Source organism: Paroedura picta, chromosome 12 (assembly GCF_049243985.1).
Source record: "Paroedura picta isolate Pp20150507F chromosome 12, Ppicta_v3.0, whole genome shotgun sequence".
Classification (NCBI taxonomy): Eukaryota; Metazoa; Chordata; class Lepidosauria; order Squamata; family Gekkonidae; genus Paroedura; species Paroedura picta.
Genome location: NC_135380.1, coordinates 31,524,535 through 31,545,887, shown reverse-complemented (window position 1 = coordinate 31,545,887; position 21,353 = coordinate 31,524,535). Strand labels below are relative to the sequence as shown.

The following is a 21,353-nucleotide window of genomic DNA, read 5'->3' as shown; positions in this document are numbered from 1 at the left end:
ACTGGAAGTCAAAAAGGAGTTAGTAGTTCCATCTTACCAGATCATCTACCAGCATGTCTGTTTACATTTGCTTAGAGGGAGTCTATAAATCAGTGGCAAAGGTCATGTTTTGTACAATTAAAGTGAAAAATTAAATTCCAGGTACTTCCAGTGAAATAATTTCAGGTAAGTGGGCTGGAAAAAAAGTCCACCAGAGTAGACAACAGGCAGATTCATACATTCAGCAAACCCTTGTGAGAAAACAGCTAAAAATTCAAGAACATGAGAGGAGCAGGGCAGGGGTCCACAAGCTATAGAGCAAGAGCAGTCTTTCTCAACTTTTTTTACCATTGAGAAACCTCCTGAAACATTTTTTTCAGGCTTCAAGAAACTCCAGAAGTGGCACAATCGTGCAGAATATGGTTGGGAAGCATAGTTGTGTACATGCCCACTCAGGGCCCCTCCCCTTCCCACCCCCTCCAGGCCCATCACTGGCCATTTTGGGAGGGGCAGGTCAGCATGACCATATATTGGGTCATATCACCCAATAAATATTTAACAAATTTTAAAAATACATGAAACATTAATTAACTCCCAGCCATTTGGGAAACCCTTACAGGGCTGGCAAGAAGCCCCAGGGCTTCATGAAACCCTGGTTGAGAAAGCCTGCTTTAGAATTTGGCACAGAAACAAATATCATTTTTGAAAAAAAGGAAAATGAGGTCTTTAAGGTTAGGTATATGGGAAGTTGGTATATGTTGTTGTATATTTCAGTTATGCAAACTGCCTTTCTCACACTGGCTCTTTGTGGATTTCACGCTCTGACTTACTCACATAGTTTGGTCTTAAAAATGGTTGTTGACCCCTGATTTTGGGCATAGGGATGCCATGACAGAGGCGGGGTGGGGAACCGACTCTCAATCTCAATCCTTGACTGGTCACTTGGAAGAGATTTCAACTTATCCCAAGAGACCAGGAGAGCATCTTCCTTATTTGCATGCCTTTTTACGTCTACTTATAAGCTTGTAACTCGAGAATTATAACAAAAGCAAATTTCTGCCATCTTTTGTGCAGTTCACAGCTATTCAAGAAACAGATTTCAGAAGCTTCTTTTCCTCAGCATGGTTGATCCAAAGCCCCTGAAGCGGTTTGTTGGCTGTGACCATCCTTTGCCTCTGTGTATATTTGCTGCTGTAAATGTCACAAAGGGTGAAAGTTTCCCCTCCAGAGTAATTGCAGCTATATGACACATCAAATGGGAGGGCATGTGTGTGCAGAAGAAGAGACCCAAGGGGGATAAACATCACGCTAGAGAGAAAGGTCATCAGCAATATTGACAGAAGTGCTGGTGTTTAGCAAAACATTAAATACAAACCCTGCCTAAATGGCAGCTGACTGGCGAAATAACTCATTTCCCTATTAACAAAAATAGAGACGGCGAATTGAAGTCAAGGGCTGCTCAGGGCTTGATGTGCACGCCAGAGAAAGAAGGAGGGTGGGGGATAGGGAAGGGGCAGTGGAAGCATCACCAAAGCTTTAGGACAACAAGTTCCTTTTTTTTTTAATGGGGAAAGTATTATTTTTGGGGTCACACTGTGGGCTTTCTTAATGGGAAAATTACAATGCCAGCAGTGTTCAGATAAAACTGATTTCTGATTTAAAAATGTGAGCCGTGATGTTAATCTGGTAATAGAATCTTAGACAAATCTATTTTGTGTTCTTACAAATTTTTGCCCAGTAATAGTTACCAACAACACTTTTAGCAATACCAATAATGAGAATTGATAAAGCATAGTAGGGCAGAGAAATCACTCTGATTCCAGGGTCAGCAATTCCAAATCTCTCCACTGCTACCAATTCACTGTCAGGTGTTCTCAACCAGGGTTTCATGAAACCCTGGGGTTTCTCGATGGCCCTCAAAAGGACTCCTAAATGGGTGGGAGTTAGTTAATTTTCAATATATCTTTCGAAATTAGTAAAACATCTGTCTGGTGATATGACCACATATGGCCATGTTAACCTGCCCATCCTCCCAAAATGGCCAACGACGGGCCTGGAAGGGGCGGGGTCATGGGTGGGTGTATACACAGTTATGCCTCCTAACTATATTGTGCATAATTGTGCCACTTCCGGGGTTTCTCAAAGCCTGAAGCATGTTTTAGGGGGTTCTCAAACGTAAAAAAGGGCTGTACTCATTCAGTCTTGGCCACACCCCTCCCACATCTGGACTGTTATACTGGATGTGCCTTCCAGGGCTTCTGTAACACTTATGGCGAAAATAGACGCAAAATGCTTTGAATGCTGTAAGTGCCACAGTGATGCTAATATTATTCAAGGCACCTAGCATTACATTCCCTTACTAACTACCACAGCAGCCCTGTAAGTTAGACCAGTATTAACATTCTCATATTGTCAAAAAAGGGGAATGAATGAGGCCGAGAGAGATAGGCGAGGGCTGAGCCAGGGGTTTTCTGGACTTAGCTCCTATACTATGCCAGTTTTCTAGAGCAGCAAGCTTCTTCCTGGGAAAGGGCCTTCCTCACCTCCTGGAGAAGAGAATGATGCTGTCTGTTGACACACATGAATGCATCCTCCATAAAGCAAAGAATGCCTTCCCCTTCCCTTTTGGAATCATTGTTATTCATATGCGGATACAGACCGAAGGAATCAATTAATGCCCTCAAAAATAAAGTAACTGTTTGGTCCATAACTGTTGCCTTGCATAGGCAAGTGAGCCCCCATCTGTCACCTTATTAAAAAGAGGATGATTTGACACAATCCGTTTGCAGCGACCCATTTAGGACACCATTAAGGGTTTGTGGGAGGGGGGATGTGGGTGGTTTGACAAGATTCGTGGCCAGCATGCAAAAAATAGGCAAGAAAGATTCTGCTCAGGGTGTCAGGATTTAAGAGTTATGTCTCTGCCTTGGGGAAAACACTTGCAGGAGGAGCCCAGCTGTTTTCCCCCACTCCCAAGCCCCGAAGCTCATGGTGGAAATCTCCCCCAAGACTGAAGAGGCAGCACGAATTTAATTTTCATTTAAGGCAGTGATCTCACTTGCTGCAGCCCTAGGAGGACTTTGCAAGTCTGGCAAGTTCCATTTCAGCTCCTTAAACATGCTTTTGGCTGCCAGGGAAATGAAAGAATTGCAAGGATTTGCCAAGCTGGAACTGCGTAACTGTCCTCTTAGTCCAGCACTTTGTTTCCAGTTGCCACAAGCCAGACACTCCGGGGAGAGGTAGGGAAAAGCCACCCCATGGAGATTCCCTGCAACCATAACAGCTAACGGCTGCCCACGCGTCCATCAACCAGGGCACCTGATTGCAGAGATGCTAGGGGAGCAGGAATAAATAAATAAAATTCAGTTGCAGGCTCCAGATCTGGCTATGAAATTTAGGACTGAAAAACAGAGCTGGAAGTATGTAACCTTCACCTCCCCAGCACCCCACACATACCCAAATCCTACTCTCTTTTTCTGCGTTCCTCAGAGTGGGTTTCTTTCCAGATGGGGAAGGTTGCCTTTGAGAATTAGGAAGAGAGAGGCAGCCTACTTACTGTACTGCCATGGGTTTCGAACTTGTCTCCAGGAAACTCTTTCCACTTGCTCTACTGAGTACACCCAAGGATTGCAAAAGCTCCTAGAGTACACCCCGTGGCCAGCAGCTGCAGTTTTGGTGGGCAAGAGGTCCACCATGGAAGCCCCTCTGCCATTACTGATGTAACATCTCTCCCCTCAGTCCCTTCAAAGCTCTCCTCGAAACCCCACCTTCTCCATGGCCTTTGCTTCCATTAGCCTACAATCTAAGTATATAAATATTGATCTTCTCACTAAGGAATCTTCAATAAGCTTCCGAGAAACACTGGGGAAAGGAGGGGAGGGGAGAGGAAGGGAGGGGGAGTTTCCCTGTAACACAGTTGAAAAGCCTGCTGTATTGTATTATTATAAAAATAATTCCCAGATTGGAATTATTACAGAAGATGATAGGGCCTTTTGTGGTAGAGACAATAGCAGTTCCACAGGGCCTGCAAAAGGGAGCTCCTTCACCAGGCATTTGGTTGAGGTCGACCTGAACCACCACTTTCCATGGGCCCTCCTCCCCCCCACCCCCCCGAGCCTCCCTCCTATGGCACCCACTGCAGTTCCGCCCAACCCACTGGGCTATCGGTATGCGTTAGTTGAAGGTTCTCCATATTTTTCTATTGTTCAACTATGTTGCTTGTCATTATCACTGTTAAATTAAGTCATCTGTACTATTTCTGTTTTATGTGAACCGTCCTTAGACTTTGGGGAGGGCAGAATATAAATATAATGAATATAAATAAAGATGGTGGCCCTGACTCAGCCCACGCTAGCCTGTTCTCGTCAGATCTCAGAAGCTAAGCAGGGTCAGCCCCGGCTAGCATGTGGATGGGAGACCTCCTAGGAATACCAGGGCTGTGATGCGGATGGCAGGCAATATCATGCCACCTCTGAATGCCTCTTCCCTTGAACCCCCAGCCCCACGGGGTCACCATAAGTCAGCTGTAACTTGACGACAATTTCCACCTCCACAAGAGGGTGGGATTCTCTTTTAACATCTGACACTTCCCCTGCAAATGTTTAGGGCCTTCCTTTCTTGTTTGGCCACTCCTTCAATTTAAGAGTGAATCTGAGATAAGCATGGCTATGCGACTGGTTTTACTATTCCCCCCCCCAAACCACACACATAAATCCAATATGACGACATCCACGTTTTAAGGTGCCTTTTCTTCCTCCACAATTGCTGGGCTGTCACTTTACCTGTCAGTTGACGCGTTTTACATTTTATGGATGAGTGCTATATTTTTAGAACGGATGTTTTCATTGTGGTGTAAATGCCGAAACCACACCGTCTCGGTTGCAGGGCAGGACAGCAACTGTCCCACTGCAAAGAGTCTAGTTTTGAAAGCAATGAGAAATGTTTACCATTCGTTATGGATTCCCCTACCACCACCACCACCACCACCCACCACCCACCACTGTCACAGCTCTTTGGATGCTTGCCTGCTCCTCAAAGTTCAGGGCCTGAAACAACCACATGAACACAGACAGGTGATGTCTCAGCAACCGGCACCACCAACCAGCTTCTGCAACGCACAACTGATGCTCTTGTCTGCCGGCAGTTAGAGGACATGAAAATGCATCCCCCGGTAAACAACCTTTTTCCTCCCACCTCTCGAGTCTGCACTGGGATGAGTCACCGCTCCGGCACAGCGGAGAAGAAAGCGGCTGTGTGCCTCTCACATGCTCAGCTGGCTTCCTTATTGCAATGCGGCTGTGCTGCCGCCGCCACCGCTGCCTGTGGATATTGTCAGAAGGAAGCCCGTGGGCTGCAGCAGCCCCAGCTGGACTTACAGATCTTAGACCAGGCTGCACCCCCTTGCTCACTCCCCAGAATTTCTGCTGCTGCATGAAAGGTTCAAAAAGGACAAGTGACTTTTTTTAGACGTTTCGCCTCCCCTTTAAAGGGCTGCGATGTTTTAAAAATACATGCATGCTTAGGAGATGTTCAAATGACTTTCCACCCCCTCCTCCTCATGCACCCAGCTGGGGGACATTGGTCAGTCAGCGTGCTCTCAGAGTTCTTTCAGCCTCTCCTACCTCACAGGGATGTTTGTTGTGGAAGGAAGGGGATTGGAAGCCTCCTTGAGGGTATAAAAAACCAGCATGGTGTAGTGGTTAAAGAAGAAGAAGAAGAGTTGGTTCTTATATGCCGCTTTTCCCTACCCGAAGGAGGCTCAAAGCGGCTTACAGTCGCCTTCCCATTCCCATTCCTCTCCCCACAACAGACACCCTGTGGGGTGGGTGAGGCTGAGAGAGCCCTGATATCACTGCTCGGTCAGAACAGTTTTATCAGTGCCATGGCGAGCCCAAGGTCACCCAGCTGGCTGCATGTGGGGGAACGCAGAATCGGACCTGGCATTCCAGATTAGAAGTCCGCACTCCTAACCACTACACCAAACTGGCTCTCATCTGGTGAACTGGGTTTGATTCCCCACTTCTCCACCATGTGCAGCCAGCTGGGTGACCTTGGGCTTGTCACAGCCCTGATAGTGCTGTTCTGACTGAGCAGTCCTGTCTAAAGCTCTCTCAGCCTCACCTGCCTCACAGGGTGTCTCCTGTGGGGAGAGGAAGGGAAGGCAATTGTAAGCCACTTTGAGATTCCTTCGGGCAGTGAAAAGTGGGGTTTAAAAACCAACTCTTCTTCCTCCCGTACCCTCCATTTTGTAGTCTGAGAGGGATCAGAACTACTGTCTGTTAAAATACTAAATGTCATGGTCACTTATTGAAGCCGCTGGGTCACAGACTCAGCACTGACAAGTGTGCAGCTTCACACAATGCATAGTTACTTAGGGAACTCACTGCCTAGGGATGTAGCACTGGCTAGCTAGTAGCTTTGAGGGTTTTCAAAGGAAACTGCACAGATTACAACAGACGCAGTAGAACAGTTGACACATTTTCATCCCAGTGTACCTCCAAGGAGTACACAATTCTGCGTGTCCCATTTTACTCTCCTGCCTTGTGAGGTAGGCGTGCTTCAGAGAGTGTCCTCACCCAAGATCACCAAGTGATCTTCATGGCTGAGCAGGTTCTTGAATCAAAGCCTCCGCCCTCTCCCCAGTCTTATCATAAGTATTACGTCACACTGGCCAGCCTTTGTGGAGAAAGGGCCCATTAGCCACAACAGCTGGATGAGCTTCTATATGCAGAAGCCGAATACCTACAGATACTAAATATTAGAGACGGACAGGGGAAAGCTACTGTCTTCACATTCTCTGGCTGGATTTTCAGAGACATCTGGCTAGCCACAGTCAGCAGAGCTCTAAGCATTCCCCCTGATCCAGCCCAAGGACCTGTGTAGTACGGATCTGTCCCGAAATAGCAAGTCCATATGAAGCGGGATCTTCTGGATCAGAAAGCTGGGAACCAGCCTTGCAGGCTCGTTTTAGCTTAGAGGCTGTCTCTGCAAACACTGTTCCCCCCACTCACCCACCCACCCACCCAGACGTCATCGTTCACGCAAGCAACTCCAATGACGAGGGTCCCTGCGCACAGCACTGCCTGCAGGGCAAAACTCAAAGGGAAACGCCGCCGTCTGCCCATTGAACAAAGCTGCTTCTGATCTGAACCACGTCACACAGCCCCAGCCTTTTCAGAAAAGCTAGCAGGGGCTTGCAGAACCGGGCGGTGGCTTCTTTGCAGCAAGGCTTAATGAGATGGTATTGAAAAAAACCAGGATCGGCAGCAATGCCACCACAGCTGCACTTCAGGATAGGCAGTTAAGAAAGATGAACAAAGGTCACAGGCCTACCCGCCAGCATGGGCTGGGATGTGCACTGTGCATGGCTAAATTCATGATGGCACAGGGGCCTAACCCTAACCCTAACCCTAAACTCCACCATAGTGAGCGTGTTAAAAAAAAACAACCTCTGGTGTCTCCCAAATAAAATGCTAAGGAACAACGAGATGACAGATAGCTAATCTTAACAGTTGTCCTCCAACTAGGGTCCCATGATCAAAAGCTTAGTGGAAAAGAGCCTGCTGGGCCCAAGAAGACACTAAATTCAACTCCTAGCATATCCTCCAGTTTGCATTAGCCCCTTGTGCAACAAGGGGCAAAATGAGCTGAGGGAACACATGAACACACATGAAGCTGCCCAGTACTAACTCAGAACCTTCATCCATCACAGTCAGTACTTGTCCACTCAGACAGGCAGTGGCTCTCCAGAGTCTTATGCTTAGAGCAGGGGTGGCCAAACTGTGGCTCTCCAGTTGTCCATAGACTTCAATTACCATGAGCCCCCACCAGCATGATAATTGTGGTCTATGGACATCTGGAGAGCCATAGTTTGGTCAAGTCTGGCTTACAGGCTGCCTGTCTTTCACATCACCACCTGCTACATTCTTTTAAACTGGAGATGCCAGGGTTTGAACCCAGGGACTTCTGCATGCCCAAGCAGATGCTGTACCACTGAGCCACAACCCTGACACTTCTGAGGAAGTGTGCGTGGCCATGAAATCTCATACCCTGAATAAAACGTTGTTGGTATTAAAGGTGCCCCTGGACTCTAAATTTGTCCTGAACCCATAAAACGCTCCATCGCCCCTGCCCGGAGCCCTAAAGTTTCCTTTTCACTGGATGCTTTCCCCAATCACTGCTTGCCAGTCTATTCCTGGCCTCATCTCGTAGCCGGGCCTTGAACTACGATCTTATCACTTGCCTAGTAAGTGTTGTCTTTGGCCTCAATCCAGCCAAGATGTATTCCTGGCCTGGGTCCCAAAAGGGACTTCTCTCTGGTCATTAGATGGAAACTGATCCAGCCTGCCCCACCCCAAACTGCTGCTGCTATCCAACACGGAGGAGCAGGAAACGGAAAGTGAGATGCTTGTAAAATACAGACCGAGGAGGGACTACAGGAGATTAAGATGGTTACAAAGAGTTGAGGATGTCCCTGCCAGCCCTGCCCACCCAGAACTCCCTCCCATGTTTATGTAGCTGTTGCTCTTGAGCTGTGGTCAAAGATATTAGAAGCAGTCCCACTTACACACTCAGAGGGCTCTGTACCATTTCTTTTGCTGCTTTCACTCGGGCGGGTCTACTTTGAAACCATAAAAATCTTCGACAATGTAGATCAGGGGTAGTCAAACTGCAGCCCTCCAGATGTCCATGGACTACAATTCCCATGAGCCCCTGCTATGGACATCTGGAGGGCCGCAGTTTGACTACCCCTTGGGATATTTGACAGACCAATGTAGCAGATGATTTGCATCACTGCTTGCCGGGCCAGTTTCAGCAACCCAACAATGCTTCATCAAAAGACAGAATAGTGGGTGGAAAAACATCCCTAAGATCGACATGGAGCTGCCTGCATTTTTTTTTTTAATCCTTGAACATTCAGACAGTTGGAGGGCATTTTTGACTACTTAAGGGCATCTTTGCAAAATGCAGGTCCCAACCCCCCTGCCTGGCTTCCCATCTCCTTTCCAAACTGGGCAGGAAGGGAGAGCAGGGAAATCGTTCTTTACAAGCCTCTCCAGTATAATTCCCTGCTGAGGTGGATGGGAACTGCACTTTTCACAGTATTCAAACCTGGAAAAGAAGGTGCGGAAATGTGCAGTTCCAACCACAGCATTTCGGTAAGGTCAAAGGATGCCGCAAGAGGGGCAACTAGCCAATATGATGGCAGCTCCTACCAATTGCCTGGACTGCAGTGCACATGACGGACTGCTGGTTTTAAGTTGCCCACTAATCAGCCAAAGTATACGGGACACTCGAACCAAAAGAAAACTGACACTGTTAGCACAATGTTGGATTTTCAAGGTGGTTATGATATTATTTGGTGTTTTCACCTCTCCAGTGGTATACTCTCTTGTTCTGTGCCTCAAAGAGGGAACAAGCCAAGAATGCTGTCTCCTTAATCAGTCACAACAGAGGAGGTCTTTCCAACTGGAAAGGTTACAACAGCACTGCCAAAGCTTCTGGTAACAACGGAACGCTTATTTGTTGAATTCAAAGTGGTGGAATACTTCACTTTTACAACTCCAAAAGCATTCGTGTGTTATAGAACACCTGTCGATAGAGCAAGGATTCCCAATCAGAGGTTTGCAAACCCCTAGGAATATGTAGGAGCTCCAGAGGGGGTCCACAGCCTTTCCCTTCCTGTCTGAATGGACTTGGCCACAAACTAGGGAACTGGCTCTCTGCCTGGAGGGCTTGGTGGGTAGGCCATAGGTGTAAAAATCAAAGGGAAGGAGTTGCTTATGGTGTTGTATGGGAGGTTGGGCTGTGTTCTTAGCTCCTGCCCTTCTTTCTGGCAGACATGAGGTGGAGCCACCATAGTGGTAGTAATAAAGGTGGGGGGACAGAGCAAAAGGAAGGCAAAGGGTGCAGGTGGTGATGTCAGTTCAGGTGACATGTCATTTCAGGGGGTGTGGCAGGGAGTTGTGGCCAGCTGACATCACTTCCAGAGGTCCTTGAAGCCTGAAAGCATATTTCAGCGGATCTTCCACAGTCAAAAAGCTTAAAAAGGGTGCCCTAGAGGAACATGCCCTGTGCTCTTTTGCATAGGTGATTGTTCTGGGCACATCGCTTGAGAAGAAAGAGGCTAATGCAAAGCATGGGTTGCACAAATGTGCAATAGGCAGCTTCTTCCGAATGTGGATAATTCTGCTGAGCCTCGGAGTCATGAGCAACTGAATGCTTCAGTCCCCAGCTGAAGCACGGATGGGGCAGAATCGAGCTACCTAGTGTCCCCCTCCACCCAAGGCTGAATGAAAGAGGGCGAGGATAAGGCAAAATTTCATGCAGAGATGTAAAAGGCAACTTCCTCTACTGGTGGATACTTGGAATTCAGAGACGCCCTTAAAGTTCAGCAATTTATTTCTCATGACAGCTCGGGTTAGAGGAAGAACAAAGTCAGAAGGGGAGAAAAGAGCGTCAGAAGAACTTTGGAGAGACTTAAGATAAACCTGAGGGTTACATCTCATTGGAAATCAATATTCATTTACATGACACTTTAGCATCTGAAGAGTTTCACATACGTTAGCTTGCCTAGAGAGAGCACAGGGCAGCCAGTCAAGCTCTTACCAATGGCGCTGAGAGCATGCTTGAGCTCCAAGGTAAAGGTGGCAAGGGGCACATCTTCTGACACAGGCATGATTGCAACAGTGGAGAGGTTGCTGGCTGGGTTGCCGGAGTCCCACTTGCTGCCGGAAGTGTGCAATCCAAGCGGGTGACCTGCTGTGAGAACAGACGTCAGACACTTGCAACGGGGTCTCTCACCACAGAACAGCAAGGAGCAGAGTTAACTTCTCCCCAATGTTATAAAGTGGCACACGGTGCAGAGGCCCGGGATGAGGAGGGAGTAAAACCTGCCTCTCCATGAATGTTGGGAAAAGTGGGCCAAGTTAATTGGGAAGGATTGCTTGGGTGGGGGACTTTCTCCCACGTCTCATAGCCCTGGGCAAAGGTGATGAGACTCTGCGGGTTGGCATTCAGTTGTATTTTATTACTGCCTGGATCAGGCCTGCCTTCCCATGTCATTCTGTGGACTCCTTTGATTGCTGGACTTGGCTATGAACACACAAGTTAAAGGTAAGGTTTAGTTTTTTATTCTTCATTTTGACCTCTACCAAATTAGTGTCTTTACCACTGGACATTGAGGTTAATGGATTATTGTGGGGTTTTTTAAGTTTCTTGACTGTTTTTTGCAATATTAAACATAGATGGTTGTGAGCCTTCTTGTGGGTACTTTGTGTTGCAATGCAGGATATAAATCTTTTCACAGTCAAATAAGCGCTGTCATTTCTCAAACAACAGTGTTTAAATTACATATGAAGCGTTGGATATAGAAGCCTACGAGGGAAGGCAGACACAATGCCAGCTTCTGGAAAATTAGTTTTGGACTTAAGGTGTGGTGCATGCTTGTACAGATGTGTCAACCACGGTGTTTGGCATTCCTGACATCAACCATGGCTTTGTCTCAACCAACACCAAACAAGGGTGACCAAACCAGTTTTTAACCCCATTCCGTGACCCTATGAGAACAAGGCCCTGCTGCCCATGCTATACTTGACCTCAGACAAAAGGAAATACTTCTTTACGCAAGTAATTGAATTGTGGAATTTGCTGCCAGGGGATGTAATGACAGTTGTGAGCATGGATTGTTTTAAAAAGGGATAAGCCAGATTCACGGAAATTAGAGGTCCATCAATAGCTACTAGCCATGGTGAGCAAAAAGAACCTCCATATTCAGAAGCAGTAAAGCTCTAAAACCCAGTGCTAGGAGGCAACAACATTGACAGGAACCTTTGCCTGGACCATTGGTCTGATCCAGCAGGGATCTTTTTACGGTCCTCAGGGACTCTATTTGTCTCACCTACCCAAGCTTCATTTAGGAATGTGAATATTCAGAAATGCAACAGAAACCATAGCTAGGAAGGGTGAATCCATGCCCCAAGCCAAGGTTCCTGTCAATGAAAACTGGTCAGATATGAACTCAGGAAAAACCGTGGTTGATGAAGAACTGCAATGGGCTCCCGTGCCCAGGAGAGCCACACTGCAGCTCTTTAATCAGCAGCAGGACTTCATTAAAAATCCCTTGTACTGCAGCAAAGGATTTGGCCCTCATGCAGTTTGCCTGACTCTTTTTGCCATGCCTCCTGTCAAGGGCCCAGAATTTAATGACCTACCCCCTTGCTGAAGACTGCCAAGGATCTTCTCGCCCAGCAAATGGATTAGCCTAGTCACCACCTGGCAGGGAGAGAAGAATACAGAAACAGCACAGTCAGGGCAGCAGCTTCGAGAAGGAAGCGTCTTGACAGCGGCATCAAGATTTAGGGGGAGAAATTACAAAAGGAGCGTGGCCAAGATGTGTAAAGAGCTGCACAGCACAATAGCGCCAAGGGAGACAATCGGCTCTGTGCTCAACCTTAGCAAAAGAAATGCTTTTGAAAAGCGGCGGGCGGGGGAGCTTTCGGCTATTTAGGTTCTGTTTTTAACTGTTGCTCATAAGCAAGGCCATTGTACCTTTTAGCGGCAAATATACGGCCCTCCAGGAGGCTCGGAATATCAAGGGCATCTGATTCAGTTGGGTAGCCATGTTAGTCTGCCTGTAGCAGTAAAATAGAGCGAGAGTCCAGTAGCAACATTGTGAGCTTTCGTGAGGCACCGCTCGCTTCTTCAAATACCAATTGAGGGCAATTGTTAAAGGGGAAGAAAAGAAGAAGGGAGGAGTTTGCCCACTCAGGCCTCCAAGGCCTGACTATATATATGATACCGTAGAGGAGCAGAATACAACTGAGGGATGCACGTTGCAGGGGTAGTCAAACTGCGGCCCTCCAGATGTCCATGGACTACAATTCCCATGAGCCTCTGCCAGCGAATGCTGGCAGGGGCTCATGGGGATTGTAGTCCATGGACATCTGGGAGGGCCGCAGTTTGACTACCCCTGTAAGGAGTCTAACCACTTTGACATGAAAACCATCCTAGCAGGGAGATAAATTAGAAGTGAAGAGACCGCAGCCTTTGACCTGAATTTAACCGTAAAGTGTATGCACATTTCCCGCTCCAACATGCACACAAGATTTTTTTCCCAAATGCAAATAGGGCACAGCTCCTAATAGCATGCAGTATCTTGAAATGGGATTTATTTATCGTGTGGTCCATGTAGTGTAGTCTGGAGGTCCAAGGATTGTCTGGCAGCCAGGCAAGGGATGTTCGGAGGTGGTTTGCCATTGCCTGCCTCCACATCATGAGCCCTTGTGTTCCCTGGAGGAACTCCATCCAAATCCTTGTGGGTCTCCCAGCCAAATACTAGCTAGGGTTGGCCCTTGGAATAGAAAGAGGGGGCATGAAATTAGGGATAGTGGGTAGCAGATAAATCCCTTCCCAGATGGCCACTGCCTCCTGATTACATGGCCTTTAAATGCAAATAGGACTTCTAAACCTTATATAGGAGACAGGTGTGAAAATACCTGGCAATACTTCATTTGACTGCATATTATTCTTGGACTGTTCTGAGTGGCATTTGCAGGGTGCTGCCATTCATGGCAGAGTGGTGTGCTTAGTACACTTTTTACTCAAGGTGTAAGCACACACACACACACTTCCTCAGATACTATAAAATGTGTGTAAACACAAAAGCTTAAACTTTAATAAAACGTGGTTGGTCTTAAAGGTGCTACTTTGTTTGTTCTGCTACTTCAGACCAACACTGCTACCCACCTGAGTCTATATTCAGAAATAGAGACGTCATGATTGCCATTCTGCTAGGAGGGAATGACTGCTAGGGAGAGCTGACTGCTCAGGTTCTCTCAACATTCCATGCCTCTTGGTGGTGGTGGTGGTGAGAGACCCATGAGGAATCTTCTTTGGCTCTTAGGGCCTGATTAAGGCCTGATGCCCATATCCTAGCAACTTTGTGAGGCAGGGCAGACAGGAAGATCAACTCCTGGTTAAAGGTTATTCATGGAGCTGCGTGGCTGAATGGGGATTTGGATCCAGTGCTCCTTCATTCAAATTTGAAATGCTATCCCACTACACCACTGGAAAAGTGAAGAGAAACTGAATAATATTTGCAGTGGTGTGAGGTACTCTTTAGAGAGTATAACTGGTGTACTGGTTAAGTGTGGTATGTCTAAAACTAGGGTGGTCATACATTCAAAGTTGTCACTTGGCCATTAAAATAATTGCTGTCCTTGGATCAGTCACTATCTATAACCTATCTCAAAGGCTGGGGGGGTGGGCAGAAACAGTCATGCTGCTCTGAGCTCCGTGGAAGAACATGAGACTTCTGGTGCTGCTGATTTTTACTGCTGAAACTTTGGTAGTTCACTTTGATAATCTCTAGGTTTGTAACAAAGGATTTCGAAAAAGTCTATTTCGAAATAACAAATAAAACATGCAAGCGTGCTTATTTTTATATCGCTCAGGGAATTAAGGCTTTTTGCTGCAGCATTTCCAGGTGCATGGGTGTGTGTGCGTGTGGACTAAGTGCAAAGAACTCACAGCCCCATTAATTACTTCCTGAACCCCAGCATTTGTAGGATTTTGTAGGTTACTGCTCAAAGCCACACTCCTTCCCTAGATTAGCTACTCAAAACGGCCCTGCTCTAACTCTGAAAATGTTGTTTCTCCGGAGGCCCTCTGCGAGAGAGCACACAGCAGGTTGCTTACTGCCACTGGGTGAGTCACTCCGCTGCTACCATGGCAACGCGCAAGGAACATCAATTTTGGATTTGAGCAAGGCAAGTGGCACGAGATCTCCTCGGAGTTTTCAGCGTGCCGAGTGTCTTTCTCATAAAAAGGGCATGCAGGGTTTTTAAAATATATATCTGTACAAAACTATAAAGGAACGGTTTCTGCTACCATTCTTCTAAGGAGCCAGTGAAAACCTTGAGCTCTGCTGATATTCCCCAACCATATGCTCGAGCTCTCGTGAACTCATGAGGGCGGCTGGAACGTGTGGCACGAGCACTTCTCCGCGAAGAAAAAGCCACTTCGGGGGGAAAGCTGCAGGGAAAGTTCTAAAGCTGACCAGGAAAGCAAACGCCCCAGTCTCCCCAATAAAGATGGCCCTCTGAACTCTGACATGCTGTGCAAAGTGGCATTTAGAAATGTCCTTGCCTTTGGGCCCCTATAGCAGCTTCCAGAAAGTACACAAGCAGGGCAAGGAGGGCTGTAAACCTCCTGTTTGTCTCTAGAGCCTGGGACTCAGCAACAGACTGCCTCTGCACTCGGAAGCTCTTCTTAAAGGGGAAGGTCTGGGTTCTCTCATAATGCTAGAATTGTGTGTGTGTGTGGGGGGGGGGGGATTTCCAGAAAAATAGGCTGGCCACAGGAAAGTATTAATAAAGCATGTTTAACTTCGGGAATTTGCAACCGCAGGATTGGGTGACGAACGCTGGCTTGATGACATTTTTTAAAGAAAAGTTTAGGCATGTTTTTTCGGGGAGAGTTCTGTGAATCAACCTTTCCCATCCGCATTTTCTGCTCACCAATGATCGTTTTATAAACTTATGTGCCCCCTTTTGTTCTGAACCCTTTCACCTCTTTGCTCTCTGACCATCTTCATTGTTGTGGTAGCCCTTTCCTAGCCCGACATTAACGGTGAACTGGATCCCTGGGAAGCAATGGCCCAGAAACCGACCATCCTCCATGTGCCGGCAGCGATGGAGCCCGTACCGCAAGAGCAACCGCAATGCCTGCATTACAAGACCCAAGCAGCCTTGCTGCTCCCCATGGACTCGTTCCCTCCTCAGGGGCACACAGCTAATTTGTTGCAGGCTCCAGAGATACCTCTGGATTTATGTGCAGAATCTACATGGATCATAGCAGGTTCTTCGAGGTTCATTGCTCCGCTACCCTTTTAAGAACACAGGAGTGAAGAGGGGAGGGGCTCATCCACGGTAGAGAAAAGCCGCTGACCCTTATTACTTTAACCCCAAGAACACTTTCCAACCACAAAGAAAAGCAGAGCAAAACGTGTAGCAGCAATTTGTGCAGAACAAAACATGACCAACTGAAGTAATAGTCTGTGCCTTGGTCCGTTTATCCCAGTTCTGTCTCTCCTGAAGGGATGGAGTTTTAACAAAACATATGTATTCAATAGAGCCTCTTGTGGCGCAGGGTGGTAATGCAGCTGACATGCTGTCTGAAGCTGAGGTTGGGAGTTCGATCCCAGCAGCCGGCTCAAGGTTGACTCAGCCTTCCATCCTTCCGAGGTTGGTAAAATGAGTACCCAGCTTGCTGGGGGGTAAAATGGTAATGACTGGGGAAGGGAATAGCAAACCACCCTGTATTGAGTCTGCCAAGAAAATGCTAGAGGGCGTCACCCCAAGGGTCAGACATGACTCTGTGCTTGCACAGGGGATACCTTTATCTATTCAATACATTTCTATATCATATTTCAAAATCTAATTTTCAAAGTGGCTTAACAACTTTAAAAAAGCAACACAACTGCCAACACACTGGCAGTCTTCAAGCAAAGGTTGGATACACACTTTTCTTGGATGCTTTAGGATGCTTAGGGCTGATCCTGTGTTGAGCAGGGGGTTGGACTAGATGGCCTGTATGGCCCCTTCCAACTCTATGATTCTATGATTCTATATAAAGCAGTCAGAGCTAGCATTAAAACAGAACCCTGCATCCTGGACTGGAAAGCGGGGGTCAAAATGGAGCCTTGCCTCCCTCTGGTGAGCTAGGGCTGTGCGTGCAATTCCTCCAATGACCCCGAGAGATAGGGCTACTTTTGGCTGAACTTGACTCAAGATCTCCCCACCAGGTTTCATAGATGACCGAGGATTTGAACCCAGTTCTCCCTGATACAAATCCAGCACTTTGCCTACTGCACCACAGTTGCCCTATTTTGTTTAAAGCAGTTACGACTGAGAGAAGATCCCTTTGAGAACCCTACAGTGCTTGCAGCTGAATTAGAAGGAACCTTGGGCTCCTAGGTCCTGTGCGCAGGCCTCCCAGGGCCACTTTGCTGCCTGCTGTGAGAAACAGAATGCTGCGCTGGTTGGGCCCGTCGTCTGAACCTACAGGGCTCTTCTGACAGTTTTATTTTTTTCAGCACATTTTGATAGCCATCCTGAGCCCTTAAGGATAGGGCAGGCTGCAAATCAGAGAATAACAATCCCATCTCTGGTCCTTTAAGGCCCAGGCTGGAAACTGCAGACTGAAATACAGATTTGACCAAGGTTCCCTCTTGCATGTCTGCCAAAAGTCCAATGTCTTATTAAAGAACAAATTATTAAAGACAGAATTAGCAGGAATACTGAGGAACAGATGTGACTGAGGAAGAACCAACGTGGATTCTATAAGAGAAGATTCTGACTCACAAACCTTGTAGAATTCTTTGAGGGGGTGACCACACATGTGGACAAGGGGTGACCTAATTCCTCACCAAAGGCTCCTAAGTAAACTCAGCAGAAACAGAGAATGAGCATAAACGGGCAGGTCTCATAATGGGAGTTGGTAAGCAATGGGGTACCATAGGTCCAGTGCTTTTTAACTTGTTCATTAATTACCTGGATTTGAAAATAGATAGTGAAGTGCCGAAGGCTATAGATGACGCTAAGTTATTCAGGGTGGCGAGAGCCAGGGAAGAGTGTGAGAAGCTCCAGAGGGATCTGCTGAGGCTGGGTGAGTGGGCATCAGTGAGGCAAATGAGCTTCAACACGGGCAAATGCAAAGTAATACACAATGGAGCTAAAAATCCTAACTGTAAATAATTAGGGGCAGAGTGGTGCATGGAGAAGGGGTCCAAGTGAGCCACAGCTAAAAGAGACTGCTGAATTTGGGGGAAATTAATAGTTTCCTACTCGCTTTGGTTTAAACTTTAGCAGCCAGCAATATAGAGCAGCGGTGGCCAAACGGTGGCTCTCCAGATGTCCACTCCTGCTATAGAGCAACTAAGCTATCCCGAACTTGTGCATGGAGGTCTTAATAATATAGTCAATATGACTGTCTGAGGCCCGGCGAATAGCCTGGGAGAACCTGTTGCTGTGGGGCACAGGTGATGCTGGGCAGGTGTGAAAGTGCTTAGTCCCTTGGGATGCCACTGAGAGTCTCATGGTGGCAGGGGAGAGAAGTGACAGCAAAAATAATTATTTCCAAGGAGAGCTCAAGAAGTGGCTCAAATCTGGCCCCTGGGAAATATCAGCAGGGCTCATAACTGCTTGCGTCACCAAGAAGAGTTTTGATTTTCCAGTACTTGGGGGTACAGTTTCAGAATCACTCCAAGCATGCTTGAAAAGAACAAAAGGAACAATGCTTAAAAGGATTCCAGAGCACTAGAGTGCAAGTACTCATCTCATTCTCAGCCATCCAAAGCTCCTGCATGCTTGCCATGATAGCAAGCTGATGATTGATAGCATCTTTTTCTTTCTCACTCCAGAGGTGTCGGGGCTCTTAAACCTACCAGACCACCAAAGCAGAATTTCCTTGGGAGGGGAGGGGAGGAGAACACAACAGCCCACTGCCTATTGAAGTGAAACATCAAAACCCAGCTCCCTACCCTAATTTCCATATGAAGATAACAACCCCGCGAGCAATAATGCACAGATGGAGCTTTCTCCTAAAAATAGGGTAGCCTTTAAAAAGCAGAGAAAGCAGAAAAGGCAGAACATTTAAGACGTTCTTGGAGTGACACAGAAAATGCTGTGGGAGTAAAATGCCTTCGAAGGGGGGGGGGGGCTGGCGGACTAGCATTTAGGTCAGCTACACAGACTAGTCTGAAGGCTACTCTCTGTCAAGGCTATCACATTGAGTAAAGATAAAGTATCAAACCTGACTGTCCCCTTCATGTGAACACATGGTCTACTCAGTAGGTTTACTCAGACTGGCAGCAGCTTTCCTGGGTCTCAGGCTGGGGTGGATTAATTCTATTCTAGTTCTATTGCCCTGGGTCCCCAAAAAGCTTGTTACCCCCACCCACCCATCAAGAAGCTACAGGTGGAACATATGCGGAAGATACGAAGCAGCCTACTACTAAGTCAGGACACTGATCTCTCACAAGTACTGTCTTACTTTGTCTGACAGCAGGTCTCCAGAAAGTCAGGCAGAGAAAGTTCTTCCCAGAGACAGGAGATTTTATTTATTTATTTAAAACATTTGTATCCCACCTTTCCACCTAACTAGGGTCCTCAAGGCAATACAGTTAGAAAGAGATTAAAATGCCATCACTGTAAAACGGTGCCTCACAGTCCCAACCCCAAAAGGCAGGTCCAGAAAGACAGCAAAGCTGATGATACTGAAAGCCACTGAGAAATCCAGGAGATTCCACAGGATCACACCTCTAACCATGACCTGGGCACAGATTATCCACTAGCGGGACCAAGACCATTTCAGACCCATAACCAGGACTGAAACCAGATTGGAAGGGCCCAAACAATCCATCCAGGAATCCATGAACTTGTCTGGCTACTCTTCATTCAAACATCTTGCTCAAGAATGGTACGTTTCAGTCCGGATGATAGTTATTCCAGTCTCCTACAGGCAGAGCATATTTCTTTAGGAACAGATGAATGAACAACTGTAATCGTCTGCAGGCCAAGCAGCTGACATGCCACAAAACCAAACCCTCCTTTTCTTTTCTCTTACCAACCTTCTGAAGCTGTGCCTGTACAATTGGCCAAAGGCTTTGAGAGTCAGTGCGGCTGGGTCTTCATGGTCCTGGTCCAAAATTATAGCCACTGCCCCACACTGATGTCCCCCATCCAAGCCCTGGTCGCTCAGCTTCAACCAAGCTGGTGTATCAAATGTCTTCTTGCTGTACCCAGGATCGCTTTCCTGCCACACAGGACGTCTTCAACCCAGCTGGCAAATTTCACACCACAGTGAACCTCAGTTTAAAAGCATGAGAAGCCTACTAGGCCCAGGGGGAACATTCCCTGTTTCTCTTTCAAAGGCAACAGTGCCTCCGCTGAGGCACTTAATATTAAAAAAAAGCAAGCAAAGCAAAAATTAACAAAATCAAACCACTTGCCAGGCTTCAAATGTAAATCTGGTCAAAGAAGGAATATTGCTACAACAATGCATAGTAGCCAATATGTTTATAGCCAGGTCTTATGTTTCTTACCCAAGTGGAACTACTATTTTCAGTAATTCATTTTGCTTTTAGAAATTCTGCTTTTGCCCTCCTTCCTCTTTTCAGAAACATCTAGGAGAAATACAGCCAAATGGCTGGAAGATGTCATATGCCAAACAATGTCAGAAGCGAGCAAGCTAGTAGTCTTTAGGAGGGGAAAGGATATAGTCACAGAGAGGTTATAGCTGTCTCAAAGGCTGCCAATGAAGCTGAAATGACTGCTCTGCAGAAGGATGAAAAGGCCATGTGGCTCTCCTCCTGCTCCAAAGGACAAAACCAAAACTATTTGCCAGTCTGCTTCTGATTTGACCCAGAAGGGGATTCTGTGCCACTTCCTTACCTGTGGAAACTTCCGCTTGATGGAGGTTAGTGCTCCTTCTGGAAGCTTGGCCAGCTCAGAATCTCGAACTGCATGCACTGTGGTGGCTCTGGGCTGATGGGTTAAGGCTTCTACCTGGGATGCAGGAAAGAGAAATGGATGATGAAAGGACACTGGTGATTTATATGGTGGTCCTAGGACACAAAGAGAAAGTGCAAACTGCCCCAATTCATTGCTAGCTTTGTAAGTACTTCTGCGTTCTTAGGCATCCCAGCCTCAGTATGCAGCCGCAAGATACTCCAAAGCTGTGTTCCAAATTCCCCTCAATACAAGCGGTGTGGCGCAGCTGTGGTTTTGTGGAATATGCATGCATGGGTCTGTGAGAAACAAGACAACAAAAACCCTTAAGACTTCTGTCAAAGTCTCAAGTACCAAACCACAGATGAGGTTGCCTGCTGCATCTCTGCATGATTTGTTGCTCTGGCATTATCTTCTTCCTGTAACTTAGGGCAGGTAACTTTGCTGAGCCTCTGCATTGCAAATGATCCAATAACCAGGGCAAAAGAGCAATATAATTACCTGCACTAAGAGGAGGCATGCCCAGAACAACAAGTAACAGAAATTACAGGTGGGCAACTCTGAGGAAGTGAATTCTAACTCTTTCACGCCCTACCCAGGAAGCTTGGCTTTCTAGACTCAGCAGATCCTGACCCACATTTCCATAGCTTTTGAGGTTGGATTATAGCGACAAGCTCGACCTTAGGTAGCCCTCAAAGACCATGTTGGAAACCGCAATTAGTATAAAATGTGACTGTAATCTGACCAGCAGGCAATGCCAATTCTAAAGCAAGTCTGCAGGCTTCCAATTTGTTACCAGGTTCAGTTCTCAAAATGCTGGCTCTTACTGATAAAGCCCTTCTCAGTCTGGGCCCAAGATACTTG

The 21,353-nt window shown here is 47.0% G+C and overlaps 1 protein-coding gene across 5 annotated transcripts in view; it reads right to left on the bottom strand.

The window, feature by feature from the left end:
- PNPLA7 (patatin like domain 7, lysophospholipase) overlaps positions 1-21,353 on the bottom strand; it is a 93,580-nt gene that overhangs the window by 34,457 nt on the left and 37,770 nt on the right. For 3 of the 5 annotated variants that reach the window (XM_077306853.1, XM_077306851.1, XM_077306849.1), the window contains exons 19-21: positions 20,433-20,546; positions 12,192-12,252; positions 10,588-10,740 (exon numbers count right to left, since the gene is read on the bottom strand). In XM_077306853.1, the coding sequence (XP_077162968.1) occupies positions 10,588-10,740; positions 12,192-12,252; positions 20,433-20,546 (328 nt within the window). The remainder of the gene's footprint in view (positions 1-10,587; positions 10,741-12,191; positions 12,253-20,432; positions 20,547-21,353) is intronic. The other 2 variants (XM_077306852.1, XM_077306850.1) reach the window with 1 other exon arrangement.